The 18,820-nt window shown below is 41.9% G+C and overlaps 1 protein-coding gene across 2 annotated transcripts in view; it reads right to left on the reverse strand.

Moving 5' to 3' along the window:
• znrf3 (zinc and ring finger 3) overlaps positions 1-7,613 on the reverse strand; it is a 68,781-nt gene extending 61,168 nt beyond the window's left edge. For both annotated transcript variants that reach the window (XM_076150723.1, XM_076150722.1), the window contains exon 1: positions 6,987-7,613. In XM_076150723.1, the coding sequence (XP_076006838.1) occupies positions 6,987-7,220 (234 nt within the window). In that variant the 5' untranslated portion in view covers positions 7,221-7,613. The remainder of the gene's footprint in view (positions 1-6,986) is intronic.
• Positions 7,614-18,820: the final 11,207 nt, after the last annotated feature.

Raw genomic sequence — 18,820 nt, forward strand, 5'->3', positions numbered from 1 at the left:
CAACTAACAATTGTTGCCTGACTTACAAATGTGTTTCAAAGATAACATGAGTGAATGCAGAGTGAAACACCTGTCATCTGTCAAAGTGTGACATTCTGTTTTGGTGCACATGCTGTATCCCAGCAGCAGAGTGTCACCAGTGTCCTCATCACATGGGAAAAAACTCACAGCCTCAGGCAAAGCTGAATTAACATTTCCTCATCAGTGAAGTGTGAAGCAGAGGACAAACCACAGGACGTTCATACAAACGAGCACTGACACATGATCAATAGCAGAGCAAGGAGAAGAGAGCAGCATCATGGGGGGAAAGGGGTTCCCCTGGGAGAGGCCCAAATACTGCAGAGAGCAGCAACGCTGACTGCTAATCTCTCTGGAGAGGAACATCAAACGACTGCTCAGCCACTGAGCCCTGTGGAAACTAACATAGCTACTGGGGCCACCAGTACCAACATGCACTTGTTCCAGGTGGAGCTGTGCAAAGAGTGAGAATGTCTCTGTGTGTGTGTGAGGAAGAGAGAGGGCCAGAGGCAGGAGTGTAGAACAGAAGCTGCTGGTTGGTGGAACAGTGTTGCCTCATTAAAAGAAGGTGAAAAAAAAGTGTTCATACATCTAACAGGAGATATAGGTATTTTAAGAACATCGTACACCTGGGTGTTCACTGTCACTAAACAGTGTGACTGAAATCCAAAAATGTCCTTGCATCTGATATTCAGTGCATTTGCATACGCTTGTATCTTTGATTGTGACAGTGATTCAAAAGGATCCAAGTGTGCGTATTCGGACCTAGATTATGTCTCTTAAAATAAATGTATACAGGAATGTTGATATCTTTATTGAAGTATGCCACCATCTTTCCTCAACAGGTAGACCTCCGTAATACTGACACTTGAATCTGACTTGATCTTCCATGGAGATCAACCTTTAACTGCGGTGAGGAGCACTGAGTGAACGTCTACGTAGTGACTGAGGTTGTGTACAACCCTGTGAAGCTCTGTTTCTATAGGCGTATGTTGTTGGGGAAGTATTCCCCAAATCTACAGATCCTTATTTGACCTATTGTTAAAAGTTTGTCTGTTTTAAGATTAAGATTAAGTTTTATTCATCATGTTGCATGCAATTCACGCACAAATTACATGCAATTGAAATTTATCTTGCACCCCCTCTTACATATCACACACACAAACACATGCATTTCAGAGGGGGTGCAGGGCAGCCATTTTTTCGGCGCCCATGGAGCAGGTGGGGGTTTGGTGCCTTGCTCATGTGCACCTCGGCAGTGCTCTGGAGGCAAACTGGCAACTCACCAGCTACCAGTCTGCTTGCTTGGTCCACACAGGGGACTCGAACCAGCGACCCTCCGGTTCCCAGCTGTCGACCCAGCAGACTGAGCTACTGCCGCCCCCAGTGGAATATGTAGGGTTCACTTTCTGAGCAAATGTGCATAAAATGATGGCCCAGGCATGAAAGACGAAATTTGGGTTGGAAACAGGCAAAATGATAGCAAGATACATTTTGATTGTTTTGAAGCTTGAGACTAGAGATGTCACACCATATGAGTCAGCAAAACAAACGGTAAGTGACAGTGAGTTATGTGGGGTAACTTTAAAGCATCACTTGTTGTTGTTGCTATGGTTACCCTCTTTTTAATACCTTCAGCTCTGATTTAGGGCTGGTGGTTTAACTTTTGATGGTATCGTGGTCCTGGCAGCCCATCAGAAATGACGACTGTCTGTGGCTACTATATAATATCTTTAAGAGACAATGCATCAGTATGTGCTGGGTAAGATATAGCTCTTACAGAGCTCTTGAAATCATTCATGTGCAATATACGACCTGTGACAAATTTTGGCTGCATAAAAGAGGAGCAGACTAGAGGTGGGGGGTGAGTGTGTGTATGTGTGTGTGTGTGTAGGGGGGTGCGAAGCAAGAGAAAGAGAAAAACAGTTTAGTCTGTTCTATTCCGAAAAGGGGAGAAAGGCAGCCTCAAATTACTTTGGCTTGGACATGAAAGTGAAACGGGGTGGTGGTTAAGAGACGATAGCACTTAAAATACAGCTGCGACCGCGAAGCCAATAAATGGAAAAAAGTAGGGAGCAGCACTTTTAACCTTTTTAACCAGCGTTTGTGTAATGCTACTGTTGCTTTGGCGCTGGGAGTGGCCCGGTCCCTGGCACCTCCCGTCTGCGACCGGCCCATTATGGCCTCTTGGGGTTTCCAGCCTGTGGTGAGAAAGCGCGCTGGATCCCTTAACCACTAAAGCTCTCATTATAGTCTAAATGCAGCGCGACACAACTCCTGCCAGCTCCAAGGTAGGAGCTCCAGTATTTAAGCTCATCGTTGTCTTAGCTCAAAACCATTATTTTTCCCCTGCACATCCATTTCTGCACAACCACATCACATAGCATCCCAGCTATAGTTACTGGCACTTTGTGTGCGTGGAGATTTAAGTTCAAAGGTGAAATGAATCGTGGGTGCTGGGAAACTGCAGTCTCTTCTTGAAGACATCACATAAAAAGGTGGATGAGAACTGGACTTTCTGGAGAATCAAAGCTCTTGGACGGAGCAAAATGCTTCTCAAGTACATCACTTGAGCATCACTTGAGCATCACTTAGACCTTCATCACTTAGACCTTCAAATGTACAGTTATTCAACTCAATCCCTTAAGGGAAATTGTTTGACAACTCAAAGCTTCACACAGTGTGGAGAAAAAATATACATAGTAAATGGAGAAGAAGGGTAGAAAAAAATACAGTCTGTCAAAATGTTATCTACCCCAAGTGACTAAAACGTAACAATTTGGTGTTGTGCAATTTCTGTTGTCTTGTTTTTGTCCTGTGTGTAAACAGTGTAAATGATCATTTTACATGCATAATTACACAGCAATGTTTATCTATATTGCAGCTAATGCGTAAAGTATGCCATATAACACACATATAGATGGAATGAATAAGTTGAACAAGGAAAAGCACGTCAGGTGATAAAATGCAGATCCACTTAAAATCCCATGTTACAGTACTTCTGTTAATCGGAATACTTAACGGTCAATGTACTTGCCAATTTGGGTTCGATTATAGGTTATATGTTCGCATGATGTTTGAAAGAAATGTTTTGGTGAAGCATCTGCGCTGATTTGAATCAACATCAGGGCCAATATACCAAGAGAATATTACACTGAGTGACCATGAGATTCCTAAAGTAAAGGTACCATAACATGCTCCTGTTACAGTACGGTTTAAAAAAAGACAACCGGTACAAAAAGGTACCTCAGGATTCAGAGATGCTCTGCGTCCCTGCTATAGACCATACAGAAAGCCTAATTATTCCCTCTGGTTCCGGACCACGACACTACCAGTTCCATCTGGTCCGGCCGGTGCCCCTGCCACGTCCCGTTTTAAGCTCCTCACTCACATGGTGACCCGCTGTGAATCAGAGGCAGATGTGCGCCCATGCAGAGCAACACAGCTCATATTGCTACGGGAAAGACAATTTGGCGTTGGGTGAGACAATAGGGCGATGATGAGCAGCAGATGCATTCCCCATCACATCAAGTACGCTTTAATCAGGAAAGCTTGTGAGTATCATCGACAATCTGAATGTAAAGAAAGTAGCAGCATTCTGACTGAGGATGATAACCGTGCATCACAAATGGTTGTTGTTGTTGTTTAGATGTCATTTACTCTAACTACAATTCTGACTCTGCCCAATACTTACGGTTATCAAATTCTGATTTCAACCGTAAGTGTATTATATAAGTCCTGGCATCAGCTGATTCTGGAGCATAATATTCGCCGCAGATCCACGCTCCTTCATCAAAACCCACACATCCACTCCAATCCTGAAAAACATTGCTCAGTATGTCATGAAACAGCCCGTCTGCATCATGTGTCCATGCCCACCTCTGACTCTATCTTGGTCTCCACCTGGGTGACTCAATCTGGAATGATTGCTTCATGCATCGCAGTGCTTGAACAGGCTGCCAGGCTTTGAACTGGTGCTGCTGCGACTCTAAAACTCTGCATGTGTTTACAACCCGGTTCTAATTTATACATTATACCACACATGGCACGACAAGCTGAGGCCTGTCATTTATTAAGCAGTCATTGTGGAGTTGCGCAGCCAGATTCTCATGACTTCTAAGCAATATGCAAATGTGAAGTCACTCAAGTGCTGTAAATGAAATATTCTCCATATAACTATGTCCTCAGGCCCAAGAGCACTGCAGGTTTGCTAAACAGTTTTCAGGAAGTATTTAAATCTAGGACAAGAGATGAACGCTATTAACTACCTGGCAGGCCACAGAACTAAGGAGCAGAGTTACGATCCTGTGCTGTAAATACTTTAAAAGTCCTCTAAGGGAAATGCCTGTTGATACACACACCATCTCATTCCTTGACAAAGTGATTTAAGGAGACATTGATTACTTTGCTATTACGGAGTAAAAGTGAAGCAATCATGGAACTGGCTTGGGAAGCCTGGGGTTTGGCCCTGTGACCAGATCGGAGTACTCACGCTCCCTCCTTAGAGAGCAGAGTGAGAAGCAAATTGACTTAATTTATTATTCTTGGCCCCCGCAGCATGTGCCACTTTTTGCACTCTGAGCGGGTGTTAGCTTTAGGGAATTAGCGGAGGAGAGTTGGAAGTGCATAAGGAGTGATGGTGGTTGGATCTTAGCTCAGGAACTCTGCCAAGCCCCCCCTACCTCCCTCCCTCCCTCCCTCCCTCCATCCTCCCCTACTGTACTGCAACCCCCCTACCTGCTGAGGTCTGGCCACTACTGTGCACACAGGGTCATGCAAACTCCTCAGGGTCCTGTTGAAACAGCAGGACCAGAAGCCTCCAAGGCCCCAAAAACCTCAGACAGACCAACTCAAGGGCCCCATTTACCAAACAGCAAAAGAAATAGATGAGTGCAATGGTTGCAGGGGTCACTACGGACAAGTGAACACACAAGTACCAACATATTTGAGTTCAAAGCAATTCTGGTGTAATTTTATATCCGTTACAACACCGCAGCAATTTCCCAACACGTTAGTGCAATGTTATTGTACAAGTATAGGATTTGCAAGTGGTGGATTTGTTAGCAGTTTTAAATTATACTTTTCAAGATGTTTGGCTGTCACTCTTGTCAGTATCAACTTTCATAAACCTTTGGTGGAATACATACTGTAAGAAATTTAAGACAGTGTGCTGTGCTGGAGAAACTGCCGCTCATTATAGTCTGACAAAATATAAGCTGGGTCTAAGTGGTCAGAGGCAATGTTAGCAAAGAAAGCAAACCTAAATAGATGTGGTTTTCGATGTAAAGCTGAGGTCCAGCATTTCTGTGTGGTTACCCCGTGGCGCCAAATGGCCATTGCTGAGTATAAACAGGGTCCATTTTTGTGCTGAGTATCCCCTCTTTTCATCCCCACATATCTTTTTTTTCCTACTTTCAAAATAAGACTGTGTGCACTTAAGAGGAAAACAACAAAAAAAACAAAAAGGCGATGTCATAGTGTGGTCGTGATCCTTCCAGGCGTAGTTGCTTATGAGCAGCAGGAAAGCGAATGGCCGGACAGATGATGTGTGATCTTGTCCCAGTTTGTTGCCAGTGACAGGTCATCCTTGTGCACTGCTGAAACGCCGCCACACGCTTCAGGTGTCTTGTGACGTGTGGGAGTGTGTGAGCCGTGACGCACAACCTCAAAGCGACATGGTGAACTTGATTAAACTCAAATGTGTTTGGAGTATTTCAGCACCATCACCACCACTCTCCCCTCCTCTCCCCTCCTCTCTCTGCAACCTGTCCTCCCAGTGATCCCAGCAGTGCCCTCATCAGCTACTGGTTTATGTATTCAAAAGATAAAAACCTGGACCATCGCCTCACCTGTGACTTGGGAGGCTTAACTTTCATCTTCAGACCAAGCCAGTGCTTTACTTAACAGCTCAGTCTGTCATGTTTTACCAAGCAAATGTCAAGCACAAACACCTATTGTGTATATGTGTGTGTGACAGAGTTTGAGTTACTTCATTCAAATCGGATCACACATATGTGATGCCTCAGATTTAAGTGTTGTCTGATTATGTTTACATATGGAGCAATGTTCGTGGCTTTAAAGTGATTTCAAATCAATCACAAATTGAATGGTTGACTTGAGCACATCCAGCTCAGCCACTTGTCACGTTGGGACTCAGGAAATAAACAAAAACACAGAGAGGTTTGATTGATTAGTAGCTTCTATTACGCCCCCTCCCCTTTTTTTTCGTATGATCGATCCAAATAACAATAACAGCTACGAGTAAATCTTACACCATAACGATCCACCTTCAAAGGAAGTGCAGCTACATGGTAACAGGCTCACGGAGCGGCGGGACATGTGGGTTACACGCTGTGTACTGTAACGAAAAACAAACGTAATCCACCACCAAGACAAACCGATCGGGTTTAAAGTTACAGAGTCCGACCCCAGTTCACCCTAGAAAGTGATTAACTATCACAAACTAGAGTTGATCCTGAGCTGGAGCCTGTTTGCCTCTGCTGAAATGTGTGCAGCTTGTGCGCTAAAAACTTGATCAACTTTTTTTGGAGGGGGTGGAGGGGTAGGGGGGGAAGCAGCGAAGAAGAAGAAGCTTGTAACTTTTCCGGAAAACACTTAACACAAACATGTGATAGCGGATGTAAACAAAGGTTTTAACAAGTGAGTCCAGACATCAACAAATAACCTGCAAGAGCATGTTTTCCCTGTGAATGAATTCCACAAGATAGGAGCCATCTTGTGACCGCATATGCTTGCAAGTACCATCCTCACACACATACGTATACACACACACACACAAACGCGCATACACATACACACACACTACGTGCAACTCTCGTCACCCCTCCAGCCCCTGTGGAAAAAAGTTTAGAGGAGGGCTGCCCGACAAAATCACAGCCGAGGTCCCGGTCGTGTTTCCCGGGACAAACCCCTGCCATCCCCCGCTGGTAAAGCTACTTTATACGTACTTGAACGATCTCCCCCTCCGCGCTGATAGTGGCTCCTGCTTTGGAGAACCGTCCTTGTAAACCAGTCGTGTAAGTAGTATAATCTCCATTGGGACTGGACTCGAACAGAACCACTTCCACAAAGGCAGTATCCTTGGCGAAAACGGTACCGAGAGAAGCGGCGACCACCAAGATCACCAGGACCGCCGAGTCGTCGGGGACGCGATCGGAGCCTCTCCTTGGTAAAATCATCATCTTGCCGGTTGGATCTGCGCCGATCGGGACATAATTTCACACGGCCGAACCGATCTGGGTGGTGGGTAAAATGTTGACTAAAGATCTGAGCGCGCTGCGGCCGATGCGTTCAAAAGGGAAAAGAGTCAGAATTGTGCAATAAAAAAAAAAACTGAGCCTCGGCTGAAGAAGCGTGTTTATTTCACCGCTGCAAGCCTTGTCAATTACATTGCCTGCAAACGCTCCCCTCTCTCTCTCTCTCTCTCTCTCTCTCCCTCTCTCTCTCTCTCTCTCTTTCTTTCTCACCCCCCTCCTCCTCCTCCCCCCTCCTCTACAAAGCGGATCTCCTTTGATCTCCAAACACGTGATTTTTTTTAGTTTACTCTCTCTCTCCCTCTCTCTCGCTCCCTCTCTCCCTCTCTCTCTCTCTCTACCCCAAAAGGGTGCTCTCTCTCCCCACCCACCACTCTTTCTGACCCTCTCCTTTGCACTCCCCACTCTCAAGTGCCAGCACTCAGTTAAGGACGCACCGCGGGCTCGAGTCCCCAATCATTTCTGTTCCAATCCCCCCCAGAACGTTTCCCGCCTATTTGAGAGTGTTTTGACCATGACGGATTATTTTGCCACACAACTGCCGTCATTGTGATCTACTTTTACAACCCGCTGGTGTTTTTCCCGAGTTTGACACACTTCCAGCGTCTGTGCCACCTTAAAACAAACACTACCCTCCCCAGGACGCTCCGTGATTTAAACGGGCTAATTTTTACAATCGGATTCAGATTTGCTCTACCTGCAGGTGATGAAGATGATGAAGATGATGATGATGATGATGATGATGATGATGATGATGATGATGATAGAACATTTTGGTGATATCACAAGGTTGCCTTCTGTGTAAACTATGAAACCTAAATCGAAGTATTCCAATGGGAATGTCATAATATTCCTTTAGGAAAAACAACAATTTGCTACATTTTAGACGTAAATATTGCACTTTCTACTCTGTGTGCACTTGCACTTACTTGTTACTTTATAGATTCAAATTTCGGACTCTAAACTGGGAACAAGTCTAGGTAATATCCATCCTTTCTTTCCTTTTGTCCTTTCTTATTTCTGCCTATTTTTTTCTCTTTCTTGTCTTTCCTCCCAGTACCTCTTCACTTTCTCTGAAGGTTTCAAAAAAAATTCAAAACTAGAAGCAAATTACTAAAACATCATTTCTTTCTTTCTTCACTTAAATTCCTTGTCCTCTGTAATGTTGCTACTTGAGAACAGTCCAACCACCTTCGTACATTTACATTATCACTTTATTACTGAATTTAATGATGCACTTTTCCCTCTATTGCTGTAATGGTCTACTTTGATTTAAGCAAAGCATTGAAATCTTCCACCGCTACCTTCAGTGCCCCTGTGGTTCTCGTCTGCAGTGACCTTATGTGACTTTATGATGTTTGGAATTACTACATATTCCTATAATTTTCCTTTTATGTCTGTTTGTGGATTCCAAGACATCATCTTCATTCCTCTCTTGGAACATATTTTGGTCATGAGCAGTTATATTGCATATGAATTAAAGGCGCTTTGCTCCAACATATATAATTGCACACCAGCTTTTAAACAAACGATCTCCAATTAACTGTAGTCTTTGATCTTCAGAGGAGTTGTCCTCATTGAGACAGGCTTGACAAGCTAATCATAGATCATTTTAGGTATTTAACAAACAAGGCTTCTAAATGTAATTTGACTTAATTTCTGTCTGCAATAAATCATTTTACTGAATGGAAAATGTCAATTAAAGACATATAAAATTGTCCATTGACTCCTGTACTCTTCGACTTAATGAAGCCAAATGAATTAAAAGCCCACAAATGGTTTGTCATTCACTCTATTATCTCCAATGATTCCTCTGTTAAGAGTAAAAAGAGCTTTGCATGCCTGCTCCTCTTTCTCCACTACATGTGGCTGAAGACATTGACAGCAAAGAGAAACACACAGTGTGTTTTCAGGACAATTCATGGAAAATGGCCACAGTACCATGCACTTGATGATACTGCACTTCCATTGTTTTCCCCTGAATGAAGACATTTGATTGAATGACAGTGCTGTAACGTGTGGTACCGTCTCCCAGTTCAATCATATACTGCATTTAAAAAAGATAGTGTTGGAAATGCTAAACTAAATGTCTTTTATTTATTGTTCATGTACAAAATGTGAACACATAGGTGTTAAAAGCTCCCATATGAAGCACAAGCTCTCCACTGTGATAGATGTCCAAAGCCCTGAAAACAAGGTCTCATCTTGCTGTCAGCTGTGTGGCAGCGTGGTTATGAAAACCAACTGTGAGGCCTTTTTAGGTCAAGAATGCAACCGCCTTTGGAAGAAAGTATTATGGTCAACATGTGTTCGGACTCGAAAGTGGATGGAAAACAATTCAAAGGAGTTTATCAGAAACGTTGGAGTTCCTTCAGCGCCTCCAGCATGACAACAACTTACAGATCACATTGGTTTATAAAAGCTGATGCACACCACATGTCCTGTCATGAGACATGTTTACTCTCTCTTTCTGTTTTCTACTCAAAAACCTACAAGAAACACACACTCATCCATCACTGTGATTCGGAACGAAAAATACAATGGACATATGCATTTAGTGGCTTATTACTTGGAACATTAACTGTGTAATATTACATATCATGCATGAAATTAAACCTTACCAATATAATGATACACTGACATTAGATCCACATTGGTAATGGATAACAGAGTCCAATAGTTTAATATACAAGTCAACTGAGGTCTAAATGCTCCTGTTTTATGGCTAGACTGCCCTCTGCTGGTTAATGGAAGCTGCACAGCGGTATTGGTACTGAGGGCAAATCAGAAAATCCACTTACACCTGAATTTAAGGGAGTTCATTGACAATTTCACTCTAAAGAATGCATCATTTTCAAACAAGCAGTTCAGATAAGTCCAAGTCTACATAATGTCGCTGTCTAGTGGAAACCATACAGGTTAACCAACAAATCAGTTTGATATGTTTTTACTCTCATACTTGGTTTAAGTATTTTGCTAAGTTAAGCTGCAGATCATTCATTTCTCTGAATCACGATGATACTGCATTTCTGTTTAAAACCAACATTTAAGCCTAAAAGTGGTTTTGATTTCAAGATTCAAGTCAAGTTTCTGAAGAAGACAAGTCCAAGTCCCGACCTCAAGTCCACAGCCCGGCTTTTGTTCTCTCCTCACATACATGGATTTTATTGGACAGCAGCTGGGGATCTTCTCCTGACGCTGCTGTGTGTCAATGTGTAAACTTAGAGCCACCCTGAGAAGAATCAGCTGTGCTCTTGTTTAGGCTGAGTGAGTGCCGAGGATGACTGTGACTTTAAGGGATGAAGGCTGGTTTGTGCCATCTGCTCCTCTGTTTTCTTTAATGGTGCTTTTCTCTTTTTTTGTAGTTTAGATCACAGTATTATGAAGTTATTAGCTGAAATACAGACTTTTCATATGTTTCAACGCTACACAGAACTCTCCTTTGGTCATTAAAAAAGTCTTTAAAGTTTTTAAAATCAACTTACACAATCAGAACATCAATGAGTAAAAGAGATATTAGCATATTGTAAATGTTAAGAGAATAAATAAGTCTATTTTAAAGTCTAACAGATTAGTACGAAACTCTGGGTCCTTTAAAGGGAGACAATTTTGCATCTTTGCCATTTTGTAGTAGTTTCTAGTAAATATATTTCAATTAAATGCTGTGTTGTCTCCATGTGCTCAGTTTATTGTGCAATTTTCTTTGGTTACACTGCAGTTGTGGTTTAAAGGTTTATTTATTTATGCCTGTACAGATCTGTATAGTTTTTTTAGTTGTCAATCTTTTATCTAATGTGGATTATTATAAGTCTGAGTAATACTGCGAAATATGATCTTAAATCCTAAACATCTAATTAGCCATAACTCAGTGATTATCAGTCTGACTCAACATTAAGTTCTCATAGGGTTTAGAACCTTTAACCCATTCAGTCATAATGATGGATCACTATGAGTATTTGGATACAGATTAGATGTAAGGTCAAATATCAAATTAAAACTAAATGAGTGGATGTATGTATTTGTATGTGCTCCCAGAGTTGTGGATAAGAATTTATTTAGAGTTGAATAAATCGTATTTCATATATACTGTACTATAGTTAAATCTCTAGCTCTAGATGGGTTACTAATAATACCAAGAGTAAACGTTTGGATGTGCCTGATGGATCCTTCAGCACAGCACTGTGTGTACCAAGCAGCTCCCAGCCGCTGTGAATCGTCCCTTTGTTAGCTGGGTGCTGACGTTATGTTTCAATGAAGAAAGGAGATGATGAGGAGGGGGAGCGTTTACATTCATGGCACCCAGAAGAGCGCATCACTGCAGCATATTATTACATAAAGCAATTAGGGGCCCTGTAGCCCCAGATTGTGGGAGATGCTTTCCCCACGATGACACAGTGTGGTGCTGACTATTGACTCCAGCCTGCTCACAGTGTGTTGCATGTTAGTAATGATGTCACTGCTAAAACCCTAGTGGGAAACTCTCATGGCATGATCTGCACTGAATTATATGTTGAGAGGTTAGAGTGGAACATGGCAGCACTGGGGGAGTTTTACTCGTAAATATTAACAATATAAAAGGTTATCTGTGGTGTCCATTAACAATAAAGAAAGATTGCTTAAGGAAATGCAATTAAAAAGAACATAAGGAAGGAATCTGAGAGAGAAAATTACAAGAGGAATAAAGCAGCTGGTATTTGTTAGGTTTAGTTTCCCCTGAGAAGTTTGTTATTACATATTTAAACAAATATGAGACATCACAAGGTGTATATTTAAATAACTCCATAAAGGTCTGGTGATAAACATATGTGCAGTGTCAACAACTGTTTTTCGTTTAAGTAGCATAATACCAATTGTAATCAGAAGGCCATTCGTTAGATCACACCTCTGTCAAGGCCAAACTAGTCGGGACAAACCGCATTTTGCTCGAATAATTTGCTGTCGAGAGAGAAACAACAATAATAAACATAATGAATCCGTAATTAAGACATGTTAGAACTAATTGCATGCTGCTGAATTTCTGATTCTAGTTTCTATTTGTTTGTGTTCATAATCCACCACATCCACATCCAGGTCTGTGTCCAAATTGTACCCACTGATGCTCTTTGAATAAAATCACAAAAATGTAGAAAACCTCCGTATTTGATCTGTAGATCTTTAGTATGAACCAATTAATCCATGAAATGTGATTGTACTTCATAATTTACTGATAATATCTGTCAGTCAAAAAGTAACTTACAGGTAAGTTACAGGATATTTTCAGAAATGACTTCCTGTAGCAAGAACCACAACTGAATTTTGTCAGTGTTTGAATGAGTAAATAAGCTGTTTCCATTAATACACACAGAAATCAATATACACATATGGATGAAACTGATGAACATTTTCAATGCCAGTTATAGTGCTCAAATGTCTCCAGGGCTGAAGTTCAAATCTTGAAATCAAATCAATATCTGACATTTTTATTTAAAATACCAACAACTGTGAAGCACACACATCCATGTTTTATTTATAAATGATTTTAATCCTTTTCAGTCTTCTCATACATTCTACATTCTTCTATGAGAGCTTCAGGATAAACAAATGAGCAGCAGTCACAGATTTTTTAAAAAGTGTTCTCTAGTTTTCCAACAGCTCATAAGTAAACGTGCACAGGCTTTGAAGTTGTAACTGTTGATAGCTCGGGCTCTTTCCTGGTCAGCCCGCCCCTCCGATCTGGCTCCAGGGTGAAAGTCGACTTTGAAGTGCAGACGAGACCAAGGGGAAGTATTTCAATAGACCTCTGGTTCAGTGGAAGGGTAAAGTTGCAGACACAAGGCGGGAGGGAGAAATGAGAGAGAGAGAGAGAGAGAGAGAGAGAGAGCGAGAGAGAGAGAGAGAAGGAGTGGGGAGGGCAGAAGCTTTTGAAATGAGGCACCTGTAGGTTTTGGGCTTACAGGAACAGGTATGCTCCCAGGAGAGAGGGGCTTTAGCCATAATCTCCTCTGAGAAGTAAGGAGGAGAGCAGAGGGATATGGTGATGATGGTGGTGGTGATGATGATGATGATGACGATGATGATGATGATGATGATGATGATGATGATGATGATGATGATGATGATGATGATACACTCACACAGGTGTCGACATGTTCTCAAAGGACTGGAAAGACGTTTTGAATGCGACGCGCGCGCACACACTCACAGATGTCAGGGACTGTTTATCCTGATACGTTTTGAATGAATGACTAATAACTCAGAGTCAGCACATTTAAATCTTGCTAGAAATAAAATGATGATATCATGCATGCATTAGTTATACAGTTTGTAAGTGGTAAATAGTAAATACACACAGACCCAAACAAGACAAACAAGCCATTATCTACATGTCTGATGCACATTCACTCCTCTATGATTTGTTGTGGAGTTATGAGACACATCATCCCCAACCACGAGCTCTTCAATGAGGGAAATTTGCTCAGGAAGTGGGACGTTACCCATGAAGACAACATTAACCACAACAAAACTCAGTTGTTATCCACTGCAGTGCTAAGAAACTGTGACCAGCAGGGGGCATGTTCTCCTCTCTCCCCTATGAGATCATCGAACCAACAATACTGATGTCATCCAGGACTCGGCGTCCACACTACTGTGACATTTGCACACAACCTTCGGCGGCGGTGGCCTTCTGCTGTTGCCCTGTTTGTTTAATTCACTTGATCATTACATTGGCTAGTTTTCTTCAGGGTTCCAGCTCTCCCTTCTCTTTCTCTTTCTAACTCTCTGCTTCTCTTCTCTCCTCTATGTTTATAACAGAAAAGAGTAAAATAATAATAATATTATTACATACACACATGGATCAGACTAGCAGAAGTGGGATAAGGTTCACTTACAACACACCTTATCCCACTTATCCCCCCCCCCCCCCCCCCTTTTTGTATCAAAACCGAGACTTGGATGGTGTTAGAATGAAAACCCTTCTGCTTAATGTATGTATTAATGTGTGATATGATTAAATGCTATATTAATTAACAGCTTTTCGAAAATTGTTTCATACGTCAAACTTGTCTGTAAGGTGGCCAACTTCCTGTGTATGAACATAATGAACAAGTTTCCCAGTGTACTTGAGCAGTGGAGTCCTGCTCCTAAACGTAAACAACAGTTTCCAACTTTACATCTGTAATTTAACAATCTCACGGGTTGATTCCTAGACCTAATTAAATACTACGCCTTTATCCAGCCGGAAATAAAGCGCAGCACTAATGGACATTTGCATTCATAGATCCACACAGCTGGTACTGTTATAAAAGCCTGATCCAGCTTTGCCTCATTAACTCCTTGTCACTCCCTCTGCTGCTCCCCATGCACCCGAACCCCTCAGAGCTCCTTTATTGCTCTTTAGACTGCAGGGAGAGAGCGTCACTGCCAGGAGGAAAACAATGCGTCAGAGTATAAAATCCCAAGCATTGTAAAGCTGCCCTGTGAATCACTCAGCTGCTCTCAGTAAGCAGTGAGGGTCTGATGTTTGTGTGAGAGGACAGACTCACAGGCTACGACATCATTCACCATGTGTCCCCCTGCAGTTGGTTGGCAATGGGGATGAGAGGGGTTAGTTCACCTTTGTCAACAGTTTCCAACTTTATATCTGTAATTTAACAATCTCATGGGTTGATTCCTAGACCAAATTAAATGATACGCCTTTATCCAGCCGGAATAAAGGCTGGATAAGCTCACCTTTGTCCCAGGATCCTGGTGAACTTCTACCGCTGTACCATTGAGAGCATTCTCACTAACTGTATCACAGTATGGTATGGCAACTGCTCCGCATCAGACCGGAAAGCACTCCAGCGGGTGGTGAAAACCGCCCAAAGGATCACCGGTACACAACTGGACAGCATCCAACAGATCTACCGTCGACGCTGTCTGGGCAAAACCAGGAACATTATAAAAGACTCATCCCACCCCAACAATAAACTTTTCACCCTCCTCCCATCCGGCAGGCGTTACAGAAGCCTCCGCTCTCGCACCAGCAGGCTCAGGAAGAGTTTCTTCTACGAGGCGGTGACCCTGCTGAACTCTACTCCATTCCCCCACTCAACTCCATCCTCCCTCTAGCATCATCTTGCACTCCACTGCAATTTGCACAACTTTCTGTTTGCACTGATCATTTCCATTTCACTTCCGTTTTGCACTAAGACTCCTTGCACTATTTATTTACATATTTAATAATTTATATTTATAGCTGGTATATAATATGTATATAGTTTATTCTGTATATATTCTGTATATATTCTGTATTCTGTATATATAATAGTACACTTTTGCACTTTCTGGTTGGATGCTACTGCATTTCATTGGCTTGTACCTGTACTTGCTCACTGACAATAAAGTTGAATCTAATCTAATCTAATCTAGTTAGAGGAAGTAAGAAAGTTCCAAAAGTACCATCACAGGAGGGCCACACCCTCACAAGTGCGTTCAAATAAAAAATAAATATCCAAAATGTCGTAGTGTAATGTGTAATGTGTAGTAGGGATAACACAACCTTCCTCCCTTCTCTCTATCTTTCTCCCTCCTCTTTCCCCTCTTTCTATATAAAAAAATGATCTCCAAAATATCCTACACCTGTTCGCACAATGCCATGTACAATGTCTGCTTCAATAAAAACAAATTGCAAAAAAAAAGGAAATATTCAAAATGTCAAGATGGAAATATACAATATGATAAATTTCTCCAAGATTCATCCAGACATTTTTGGTATCCATAGAAACTCGATTGGACAAATTCCTCTTTTTATTCCTATTTATACACATCAGTAATCACCTTTGACCAGGTGCAGTGATTACATACTGAGTCCCAGTTACCAAAGTGAAATCAATTCATGATTAACAATTGTTTGGCGCAATAAAAGTCCAGCTTTTTTACTGTGTTGTCTGTTTCCTGATTGAAGTCTGTATGCAGTAAGTCCACGTTTTCAGAATTGGCTGTATAATTTTCAACCAAATTTGACACAGAAGTTCCCTAAGCTATGTGTTGTCCGACGCAACTGGCAATATGCTAAAGAGTGCTTGCACTCCAACAGGCCGGACACAAATAAGCCAACATTGCTGATTTCCTTGGAATATCCCAGAGTACGGTCTGTAAAATCCTCAAACATCATCGAGACGAGAGTCATTTGAGGCCACAGAAATTGCCAGGACGAACACAACTAACTACGTCACGAGATGATCGGCAACCGCTTAATCTGTGCCGTTGAAATCGGAAAATGCCTTCATAGTTTCTGGAGAAGACGCCATAGAATCAACGTTTCCCGCCATACTGTAAATCGAAGATTGCTTCAGACGAACGATCAAGTATCCACACCTAACTGTTCAACACAGAGTTCCTCGACTGAGCTGGGCTAGGCTCAGTGATGGTATGGGCCGGTATTCATTATGGAGGTAAAACGCCGTTTGTGGTGCTTGATGGAAACGTCGTCGCCATCATGTACAGGGCCGTCCTGGAGAACCATTGCCTCCCACACGCAAGAAGGGCCTATGTGAACAACTTTAGGCTGCAAGACGACATCGCAAGAGCACATAGGGCAGCTGCAGTGAGAGAAATTCTTGATGCAGAGGGGGTGCAGCAAATGCCGTGGCCTGCTTGCTCCCCTGATGTTTAAGCCTGAATACATCGTTTGCAAAGGTTAAATGTGGGGTATCATTATTTATTCATGTGGATCAATAAAGAATAAATCACATTGTCACAATAATTTCATGAGAAGAGGAACAAAAAATATTTTATTCCAACTTTTTTGGCAACAGTCTATAAATTTGAACAAAACCATACGGCTTTGTAAAGATAGAGCCATCAGAATGTTTGTCAGGTTAAAGGATCACAATGCTGAACTGGGTCACAAATACATTTATGACACCAAAAGTATTAGGGGGATTTGATTCATTCAACAAAGTCAAGAGTAGTACATGTGTAAGAAAATCTATATACATACATGTTGTCCTATTTGAACAGCGGTCAGATAGCTCAAACTATACTGATACACTCAATCTAGTTTATTAGCATAAGAGAAATCTAGATAAATATTGAATAAATGAAGAGCAGTGTTCTATGTATGTGGGTGTGCTATAAACAAAACCTTGAGGGTTGCAGAAAAGAGGTTGTTCAATTATCCAGCAGGAGGCAGGAATGAGCGCTCACGAGAGAGAAAAACTCTCAATGGGTCGTGTTTTGTTAGTGTGTCATTTGCGCTTACCAACACTAGGGGGCGATAAAAGACTACTTTTGCCAATCGCTTAGAAAAACTGCAGTTTATTTATGATCTTTCGCCATTACTTTAAGACGGAGCTGTGCACCACGTAACCGAGTTTAGCTTGGAAAACAGGAAGAAGATGTGACAGTTACAATGTGAGGTAAAGCTTCGGTTGTGATGAATTGGAGATTAAGGTTAATTTCATCATTTTTGGTCGCTCCGTTTCCTCTTGCCACAGTGTTGCGTCAGATCAAAGTTGCATCACAGATGGAGCCCGTCAGATGTGTTCATGTGGCAGTTTGATACATGGATTCTTCACTCTGGCTCTTCTTAGAACTACACCACGTCCATAGGTATATATTGAACTGCTGCATAAGAAAGATTTTACTGAGCCACATGTGACATGGATGTTGCATCTGTGAGAAAAAGTTTATATTCTCGTTTTATGTCTTATTTTGGCAATTTCCTAATCCACAATCATGATTCAGATACAGTAAAGCAGGCAAATTACACCCAACCACAGCTTTTATGTCACCCTGTTCATAAAGAGGGCAACACAGACAGGGTCAGTTTGAACTGAGCTCTGCACCGCCATCATCCTAAAATCAAAATGAGGGATTATCTCTTAGAGGAATGCCGGTCCATCCCTCCAGTAGAATTCCACAGACTTAAGCAATCAGTAAAGGCACATCAAAGCTGTTCTGGCAAGTTATGGTGGTGCAACACAAGACGTCACTCAAACTCCCAAACGTAGTCTCACTGTTTTCGACTCCCAACTTAAGCTTTAGTATGATGAACCTATTGAGTGCAGTTTTTTGGTGTTTTAACACAATTAGAGATTCGGAGGTGATCCACTGTATCACATAGTTATATAATGTCTCTCTTTATATTTGGTGCTTTCAATCAGGCATTGACTTATTTTTGTCTTGGGTACAACTGGTCCAAAAGCATGTGAGGTCATTATTTTGGTAGAACTTATTGGATATTCAGCTTTTAAAAGCAGATTTTGCATGTTTTTGCATGTTTTATAAATGTGCAACGTTGATCAAGTCTTGCATGTAAGACAGTGAGGTTCTCTTTTAACAATCCAGCTGACACAGACTGGAACTAAGTAAGTCACATTAAAGGCTTAGTGACCTGCATGTCTCCACAATGGTATCATCAGGTTATCACAGGGCTCCTGCACACAGTACACCTCTCTGAATCTGTGTATTGCTGTGTTGTTGCTGATAAACAGTGGTGTTGTTTTGCAGACAGACGGTACGGTGAGAACAAAGTAAATGTGGCCCAGAAAACAAAGACTATG

Source organism: Genypterus blacodes, unplaced genomic scaffold (assembly GCF_046128005.1).
Source record: "Genypterus blacodes isolate CSIRO-AG114 ecotype Tasmania unplaced genomic scaffold, CSIRO-AGI_Gbla_v1 ptg000053l_1, whole genome shotgun sequence".
NCBI classification, from domain to species: domain Eukaryota; kingdom Metazoa; phylum Chordata; class Actinopteri; order Ophidiiformes; family Ophidiidae; genus Genypterus; species Genypterus blacodes.